The 9,086-nt window shown below is 59.0% G+C and overlaps 2 protein-coding genes across 3 annotated transcripts; one reads left to right on the top strand and one right to left on the bottom strand.

Moving 5' to 3' along the window:
• The first annotated feature begins 624 nt into the window (after positions 1-624).
• Positions 625-4,123, top strand: TPI1 (triosephosphate isomerase 1). The gene is made up of 7 exons (XM_008144864.3): positions 625-871; positions 2,029-2,152; positions 2,265-2,349; positions 2,428-2,560; positions 2,849-2,934; positions 3,263-3,350; positions 3,482-4,123. Exons 1-7 carry the CDS (start codon positions 655-657, stop codon positions 3,598-3,600), a joined length of 852 nt encoding a protein of 283 aa, XP_008143086.1. The 5' UTR covers positions 625-654; the 3' UTR covers positions 3,601-4,123.
• A 102-nt stretch (positions 4,124-4,225) lies between these two features.
• SPSB2 (splA/ryanodine receptor domain and SOCS box containing 2) lies at positions 4,226-6,692 on the bottom strand. 2 transcript variants are annotated; one of them, XM_028150413.2, is made up of 3 exons: positions 6,554-6,692; positions 5,560-6,306; positions 4,226-4,593 (listed from the first exon to the last, which is right to left on the bottom strand). In XM_028150413.2, exons 2-3 carry the CDS (start codon positions 6,221-6,223, stop codon positions 4,466-4,468), a joined length of 792 nt encoding a protein of 263 aa, XP_028006214.2. In that variant the 5' UTR covers positions 6,224-6,306; positions 6,554-6,692; the 3' UTR covers positions 4,226-4,465. The 2 variants fall into 2 exon arrangements, with proteins under 2 accessions (XP_028006214.2, XP_054575309.1); XM_054719334.1 differs by lacking the exon at positions 6,554-6,692 and adding an exon at positions 6,461-6,512.
• Between the last annotated feature and the right edge of the window lie 2,394 nt (positions 6,693-9,086).

Genomic DNA, 9,086 nt, shown 5'->3' with positions numbered 1-9,086 from the left:
CCGGCAGCCCCACACACTTCCTCCAGGGGCCCAAGTGGGTGCTCCCCGATGTCCCTAGTGGCCAAGGAGCCCTGGGCCCAGGCCTGCAGTCTCTCTTCAGGCCTTGGCCAACTGGAGCAAGGAGTGGGATACTCCTGGGGGCCCCAGCGGTTCCGACGGCCTCTTAGCTGGGCAGTTTCTGTGCCAATGTGGGCCGTCCCTCTCCCTCTGAGCCTGTCACTTGTCCAGTGACCGGGCTAGGCTCTGCCTGCCTGGCTCAAAGGTACCCGCTCGGCAGTCAGGTATGGAGCTGCTTGGAGGGGCGGGGTCCCTCTTCCCAGAGTTGGGAGGATGGCCTTCGGAGCCCCCTCAATCCCGAGTGCCTGGTCTAGCCCAGCAGGGGAGTGGATGGACGTGCCCTGGGCACCACTCCTGCCCCCTGCCCCCCGCCCCCCCCATCTGTCGTCTTGACGTGAGGCGCCCCCCTCCCCCCAGCGCTGGGGTTCACAGTCTCTTCTGAGGCGACTGAGCCCCAAGCCCTAGAACGTTGCTACAAGAAAGGGGGTCACGTCAGAACATAGAACCTCGCCACACGGGCAGCGGACGGGCGCGGCAGGACCGGGGGCAGGACCGCGGGCAGGACCGGGGGCAGGACCGGGGCAGGGCGGGCTCACCATGGCGGAGGAGGCGGAGTTCTGCTTCTCGGCGCTCTATATAAGCAGCCAGTGGCCGCGGCTGCGCCGTGAAACTGACCTTCAGTGTGTCGGCTTCAGCGACATGGCGCCCTCCAGGAAGTTTTTCGTCGGGGGAAACTGGAAGATGAATGGGAGGAAGACGACCCTGGCGGAACTCATCACCACCCTGAACGCCGCCAAGGTGCCGGCCGACACCGGTGAGCCTCGCCGGGAGGGGTGGGCTGGGGTGGGCTGGGGAGGGGACGGCGGGCGGGCAGCGCCCTCTCCGAGCTGCCGGGAGGCCGCGTGGACCGGGGTGCGGGGCTGAGGACCAGGGCTCCTGGGACCCGGACATGGACCCCGCAGCGCGGGGCCCACAGCCGCAGTGTCGGGCGGGTCGAGGCGGGAGTCGGGGCCGTTTTTCATGGTGCCCTCGGACAGCGGGGCCGGAAAGGACTCGGTGGGTCTCCGGGAGGAAGGTGGCCCTTTGGGGGGACGGGGCTGCACCGCGGGGAGCCGGGCCTGGGGGCGATCGGGAGCGGCTGGCGACAGCGGAGGCGGGGAGGCGGGGAGGCGGGGGTGGAGGCGGCGGAGTGGGCGTGCGGGCCTCCCGCTACCTGCCCCCTCGGCTCGGCTCGGCTCGTGCGCCGCCGCACGTAGCCCCAGACTCCGCCCCGCGCCCGCCGAGCGGCCGAGTGCCCCCGGCGCTGCTTCGGCCCCCGGCGCTGTCCGCTTCGATCCTCTGCCCCCGGCGGCCTGGGTAAGCCCTGCCTTCGCAGATGCGGCTGAGCAGGGGCCCAACAGCCCGGGCCATTCGTGAGTGAGGAGCGATCCTGCTGCTTTCTCCAGCCCGGGACCGGGGAGAGCGCGGAGTCTCCGGGAGCGGGTCCGCGCCCTGCGTACCCACCCGCAGAGTGCGGTCCTCAGCCCTCCCCGTCCACCTAAACCACAGAACCACGGGCCTGATCAGCAGGGGCCGCCCCTTCTGGCTTACTCCCCAGAGGCCCCGGGACCAACCCCGACCTGGCCCTTTCTGCTTTTGCTGAAAACCCTTGCCTTGCCTGAGAGCTATTTTAGAAGGGAGGCTGGATTGGCCCCCAGAGAATGCTGAGTCTAGGTGCTCAGGCCCAGAATAGCCCCGGGAAATCAGAGCCACAGCTGTTAAAAGAGCAGAGGGCAGGGCCATGGCCTCAGGGGCACCTGGGAGGCTCTAGGAATTGGAAACAGGACCAATCCGGGATGTGGACAAAGATCATCTCTCATTGGGGTGAAGAGGGGGAGGAAAGCAGAACTCAGACAGCTGGTGAAGGCTAGGGGTTCCAGAGCACTGGATGGAGTCTAGAGAATGAAGACTTCCTTGTGATCTCATCCGCAGAGGTGGTTTGTGCACCCCCCACCGCCTACATTGACTTCGCCAGGCAGAAGCTGGATCCCAAGATTGCTGTGGCTGCCCAGAACTGCTACAAAGTGCCTAACGGGGCTTTTACTGGAGAGATCAGGTGAGATGCAGGTGGGAGAAGGGTGTGTGGGGACCCTCCCCTCATTTTCCTCATTGAGGGGGAAGCCACAGGTGGACTCCCTGTGGAACTGTGGCTTCACCTCTCTCCACAGCCCTTGTATGATCAAAGACTGTGGAGCCACGTGGGTAGTCCTGGGGCACTCGGAGAGAAGGCACGTCTTTGGGGAGTCGGATGAGGTTAGTAACTAGGAGAAGTGGTAAGAGATGCCTTGTTTCACGAGCGGTCGGTGTTTCACCAAGTCTGTTCCTCAACAGCTGATTGGGCAGAAAGTGGCCCATGCCCTGGCCGAGGGACTTGGAGTGATCGCCTGCATTGGGGAGAAGCTAGATGAGAGGGAAGCTGGTATCACTGAGAAGGTCGTTTTTGAACAAACCAAGGCCATCGCAGGTATTTCTGAAGGGACCTGTGAGCCTAGCCAAGTCCATGAAGGCACCGAGGGTGGGGTCAGATGCCCTGCAGCCGGACTTGATCCCTGTGCTCATACGGCAAAGGGAAGGGGAAGGTGGGAACCCTTGCTTCCTCTCCATCACTTCTGCTCCTGCCCCATGGTATTGACTCCTCTTGGAGTTTCTTAAACAGCCACTAGGGGGCAGCAGACCACCCTCTTTATTTCCTTGCTACCAAGCAACATCCTCCCTCCTATTTACCCTGCCATCTGTGATCTCTGTCCCACAGATAACGTGAAGGACTGGAACAAGGTTGTTCTGGCCTATGAGCCTGTGTGGGCCATTGGTACAGGGAAGACTGCAACACCCCAACAGGTAACCACGCCCAGGAGCCCCACCCTACCCTACCCTGCTTGGGTAGAACTGACAGCAGAGACCATCTGGGGCAACCCTTCATTTTAAAGACAGGATCCCCCAAGCCCAGAGAAGGAGAATGATTTGCCCAAGGACATCCATTCCAGGGCCTGGTGTGTGTGTGTGTGTGTGTGTGTGTGAGTGTGAAGAGCCCTGGTGTTGTCACTGGGATCTCAGGGTTTCTAGGATTCCCTGAAGCAACACTGCCTCGCCACTGGTGCCCAGGGTGTTTTTCCCCTTTGAGGGAAAGGCAGAGAGAGTCTTAACTTAGTCTGGCTTCTTGTTCTAGGCCCAGGAAGTACACGAAAAGCTCCGGGGATGGCTTAAGTCCAATGTCTCTGATGCAGTGGCTCAGTGCACCCGCATCATTTATGGAGGTGAGTGGGTTTGGCTCCAGCCTGCGGTGGGGTGGGCTGGGACCCAGACTGAGCCTGCCTTAGACATTGAGGCGGGGGTGGAGTATGCCCATCCCACCCCTGACCGTTCGCCCTCTCTCCTCCCTCCCCAGGTTCTGTGACTGGGGCCAACTGCAAGGAGCTGGCGTGCCAGCCCGACGTGGATGGCTTCCTCGTGGGGGGCGCGTCCCTCAAGCCTGAATTCGTGGACATCATCTGTGCCAAACAATAGGCCCCAGATCCACCCCCCTGGATAAGCCCCAAATCCATCTGTGCCACACCATAGGCCCCAGATCCACCCCCTGCCTTCCTGCTCTGCCAAGGACTGTGACGCTCAGAAGCCCAATGACTGCCCCTCCCTCGCCCCACCCCCACACATACTTCTGATGGTACCACCTGCCCCTTCTTGTGGCCTCGTCCAAACTGTAGCTCTCCTTTACCATGTACACCTGTAAAGCTTGGGACTATCCCTCCTCTACTTACTATAATAATTGGAACAAAACGTGTCACCAAGATGGCTTCTCCTTGGCGAGAGGTAGAAGGGTGGGGTTTGCTCGTGAGCCCCCTCAGTCCGCACTGAAGGCAGGAAAGAGAAGCCATCCTCCTCTCCCATCTCGTACATGAGGCCCGGGGCTGGGAAAGAGCCCTGTCCTCCCCGGAGGCTACGGGTGCCGTTTTCCTCCCCGGTGCCATCGCCTGTGTATTGTGTATGTGAGCAGTCCCACTTGGGGGTGGGAATAAACATCTGGCATTAAGCTTTGTGGTTTGTCCTTCATTGTACTTGTTTCCACATCATTCCTCTTCACTTTTTTGAGGCAGCCGCGGGACCCTTGTGGGGGAAAAAAGCCACAAACAGGTTTTTGCAACAGCAGGTCTCATTATTTTTACTTGGGAAGAAAACTGTCTTGTGTACCAGGCGCCACAGCCTTGAATAACAGCTCCTCCTCTTCACCTGCGGGGTGGCTCGGGCTGTTGAGCTCCCCAGAGCTTGGGTTGGGGCTAGGGGCCCAGCCTCACTGGTTTTAAGTGGCTGGTCAAGCCAGCAGTACCCCGGGGAGGGGCAGCATCCAGGCCCCCCAATCTGTGGTATCACAGGGTCACTGGTAGAGCAGGTAGCGCTTCATGGCAGGCGGCACGGGCAGAGCAGATACCTGGCCCAGCCGGGTAGCCCCCAGAGCTTGGCGCACGCACAGGCGGCTCAGGTGCAGAAGGGAGTGTGGCTCCGCTGGGGGAGAGAAGGAGGGGAAGGTAAGTAGGGGTGCAGCCACCAGCTAGACATCAAGTTACAGGGTTCCCTCCCACTCCTGCTCCGAGTCTGCTCCTACCTTGGCTGAGAGATCTAATGCACCCTGAAGTTCTGCTTCTGCTCTCAGGGTCGGAGGCATAAACCCCCCCAGTCAGAGCTGGGGGTGAAGCTCTAGCTAAGGCCCGCTAAGCAACAGGGCGAGGTGGCTCTGACAGGGGTGGAGCTGGCCCAGGCTGATTCCAGAGAGGCCTTGGGAATGGGGCTGATGAGGTGAAAAGAAGGATAGCCCTCCACTCAACAGCTCACATGGGTGATGGGAGGAGAGGTGCCCAGCCTCTGCTAAGACTACAACTGCAGAGAACAGTTCAAGTCCATCAGCTCTAAAGCCAGGCCCCACTGGTTCCCCAAGGAGGTCCTTCCCCTGCAGCTCCACCCCAAACCCTGCCCCTGCTGCTCTCCTTCCAGGTGGGGGGAGGGAGGGCTCAGTGGCTTCCTGGGGTTTGACTGAGGAAGTAGGCATGTATGTGTCACAGGTCAGAGCCCAGGGAATCTAGTACACACCCTGGGTGCCTGGCACTGCCTGGCCTCTTCCTTTGGAAATTGTACACCTAGCCCAGCACCCATTTAACCCTTGGCACCCGTGCTCCAGGAGCTGCTCGCTCCGGCACAACCCTAATCCCTGGAGGGCCTCCCTCCATTCTGGGGGCTCACCACTGAATGGCAAGTTGCGTACCCAAGCCTCACCTTTACCTCTATCGCTGTTGGGAGGGTTACATTAGGTAAGAGCTGTGAAGACCCTTAGCCATTCCTGGCACTGAGTAAGGGGTAGGGAAGCAGGTTAGATGAAGGCTCCTTCCCTCCCCACCTTGTAAAGGCGTTGAGTTTCCAACCCAAGCCACAGCCACCAGTGACAGAACCCTCTCCCACACCTACCCCAGGCCTCACCTCTCCTTTTGCCCAGGTAGCTGATGCGGACCTGGCACTGGCCCCAGACAGCGCTTACTGCTGGGTAGAGGGTCCTGCCCTTCAGTCCGCGGAAGGCTGGCCCCAGGTAGGTGCCCCCAATAGCGTAGCCCAGAGTCCCCTCCTCCATGTCCAGGATCACCAGCAGCCTCTCCGGCACCTCCAGCTGCTCACCCTGAGGTCCGGGTGGATATTGGGGGGCCCCGGGCCCCTTGCTCTGATGGTACAGCTTCCCCCGCCCAAGGTCCCAGCCCCACGACTCGCTGTTGCTGCCCAGCAGCGCCGCGTAGTGGTCAGCCTGCAGCGGGGCGAGGGCCGTGGCCACCCCGACCACGGCGTGGGTGCCCCTCTGCTCCCGGGGCCAGCGGATCTCCCAGGCGTGCAGGCCGCTCGAGTAGCCCCTCTTGCCCCGGGCCCCATCGGTGCTCTGGGCCACGGGCCGCCGCTCGAAGCACAAGCCCCCCTCCTTGACCTCGATGTTCTCTGAGCAGTCCTTGGGGTTCCAGCCGTGGCACCGTTGAGTCCCCAGGTCGGGAGGGGGAGCAGAGAGCAGTTCCTCCAAGCCTTTGGGACAAGAGTGGTCGGGGTACAGGGCCTGTGGGGTGGGGGAGCTGCCGCTGCCCCCTGCCAGGGCCGTCTGGCCCATGGGGTGAGGAGCTGGAGGGTTCCCCGAAAGAGTCTTGCTGGGGCGTCTCTCTCCTGCAAGTTGCGCTCCGGCTCGGGACTGACCTGGAAAGGAGTTGGGAGAGAAGAGACGGTCAAGGGAGGGGACCTGGCGGGGGCTCCTCGCCCCTGCGCCCCATCCTTGCCCCCGTTTGCCCCCTGCCCCGGTCCCCCCTCTTCGTTTCCCCCCAAGCTCCTCAGCCCGTCGCCCTACCCTCACCCGACACCGGCGCGTTCGCCCGCTTCGGGCCTCTCCAGGGGCCGCCCCCCCCCCTCGCCCGCCCCGTGCCCGCGTCACCCGTGGCCCCCGAACCTCGCTGGGCTCCCCAAGCCGGGAGGTCGCCGGGCCCGAGGAGGAACCCGGCGTTAAGTCACCGAGGGGCGCCGGGCGCAGAACGCCGCCGCTTCCGCCGCCAAGCACCGCCCCCAGGCTCGGCCCCGCCCACGTCCCCGCCCCACGGGCGCCCTCGCGGGGCGGGGGGAGGGGGTGTCCTCCCGTCGCTGCCCCGGGTCGCGCCCCGCCTCCAGGCCCCGCCCCCGTGGGAGGCCCTCCGGGGCCGTTAATCTCTCGGTTGCATCGCTCTGGGGTCTCCGGGGCTCGGTTCTCCTTTGAGCCACCTGGGCAGCCAAGTCCTGAGCCCTTAGGTACGAGGGGCCTGGGCTCAAGGGGATTCTCCCGTCGTGCTGCCCTCTGTGTCCCTGGTCCTGGACTCGGGGCCACCGTCTCTGGGCAGGTCTCTTTCTGATTCAGTTGTGAGTCAGCCCGTTGGAAGCCTGAGGTTCTGAACGCTGTGTTTCCGGCTCTGAGCGGCAGGTGTCAGAGGTCCCCGTGCTGTTCTGTCCATTCCTGAACTGTAGGTCTCATTGGGAGAGTGTAGTTAGTGGATAAGATCTTGGTTGTGAGCGAAGCTATGCCACTAATTAGCTGTGGGATGTGAGAAACATCCATCTGTTGCCTCCCTCTGCGCCCTGACCCATGGATGGAACCCGCGACCTAGGAATGTGCCCTGACTTGGGAATCTAACCAGCAACGTTTTTGTGTGCCAGATGAGTATCCAACCAATTGAGCCACCGGGCCAGGGCAAAATTTTATAATATACTAGAGGCCCAGTGCACGGATTCGTGCACCGGTGGGGTACCTCAGCCTGGCCTGCACCCTCTCGCAATCCGGGACCCCTTGAGGGATGTTCAACTGCCAGTTTGGCCGGATCCCCGGGGATTGTAGGGTTTAAACAGGCAGTCCGACATTGCCCGAGGGATGTAGTAGTGCACGAAGCAGCAGGCGGCCGGGGAGGAGCCTAAGCGTGGGCCTGGGCCAGGCACAGCACCACTCCCGCTCATGCTGGCCCCCCTGCCGTGGAGACAGGAGAGGCTCACGCAGCCACAGCTGCGCTTTACAGCCCTGACCCAGCGTCTGCTGCCGCTGTGGGAGCTCACTGACCACCAGGGGTCAGCTCCTGCATTGAGCATCTTCTCCCTGGTGGTCAGTGTTCATCGTAGTGACCAGTCGACCTGTCGTTCGGTCGTTCAGTTGTCTGGTTGCTTAGGCTTTTATATATATAGGTTAATTAAAGAGAAAAAAATAAAGCATATTAATAAGAAAGATGTAAACCTGAATACTTGTCATCCATCAACCTGGATATTCTTGCCAGTGTGACAACAAAAATACTGACTGTGGATGGTGGAGTGTGGATAGTGCAGGACCTGTGTGATAATGAAGTGGATGAAGTGAGCCTAAACCATAGCCGACTCCCGTTCAGCTTGAGAAGTAGCTGACTGTTTAAAACATGGTATTCGCCAGTTGTTGCCACTGGACCTTGAACTGCTCAAACATTTGTTGATAATAGCTCAAATATTCCATAATGCTACAAGCAATATTAACTTTTTATTTTATTTTTATTATTTTTATTTTTTTAAATATATGTTATTGATTTTTTACAGAGAGGAAGGGAGAGGGATAGAGAGCTAGAAACATCGATCAGCCACCTCCTGCGCATCCCCCACTGGGGATGTGCCCACAACCAAGGTACATGCCCTTGGCCGGAATCGAACCTGGGACCCTTGAGTCCGCAGGCCAATGCTCTATCCACTGAGCCAAACCGGTTTCGGCAACTTTTTATTTTATTTTATTTTATTTTATTTTTTTAAATATATTTTATTAATTTTTACAGAGAGGAAGGGAGAAGGATAGAGAGTTAGAAACATCGATGAGAGAGAAACATCGATCAGCTGCCTCCTGTACATCCCCTACTGGGGATGTGCCCGCAACCGAGGTACATGCCCTTGACTGGAATCGAACCTGGGACCCTTGAGTCCACAGGCCGACGCTCTATCCACTGAGCCAAACCGGTTAGGGCAACTTTTTATTTTTTATTGATATGTAACACATGTAAAGTTCACTAATTGTAAATTTCTCAATGAATTTTTACATATTTATATGTTATGTGACCACCATTTCCAGCCTCAAGATCAAGTGTATCTCCAGCGTTCCAGTAGGCTCCTTTCTTGCCCTTTCCCTAACACTGCACCCCTAAAGGTCCCTACTAATTGGCCTCTATCAGTATAGATTAGCTTTGCCTCTTCTTCAATGAAACCATAAAGTATGTATTCTTTTGTATCTGGCTCAGTTTTCTCAATATTATGTCTGTGAGTCATCCATGTTACATGAAACAGTAGCGCTTTATGTTCAGTGTTTTACAGTATTCCATTGTATGTATGTACTACAATGTATCTATTCTACTTTTGATGGGCATTTGAATTGTTTCCAGTTCTTAGCTAGTATAGAGAAAGCTATGTACAGTATTGTACAAGTCTTCTGGTGGGCCTAAGCACTCATTTTATTGGTT

Source organism: Eptesicus fuscus, chromosome 7 (assembly GCF_027574615.1).
Source record: "Eptesicus fuscus isolate TK198812 chromosome 7, DD_ASM_mEF_20220401, whole genome shotgun sequence".
Taxonomy (NCBI): Eukaryota; Metazoa; Chordata; class Mammalia; order Chiroptera; family Vespertilionidae; genus Eptesicus; species Eptesicus fuscus.
Note: the sequence above shows the minus strand (reverse complement) of the source record. Positions and strands in the feature narration are given on the sequence as shown.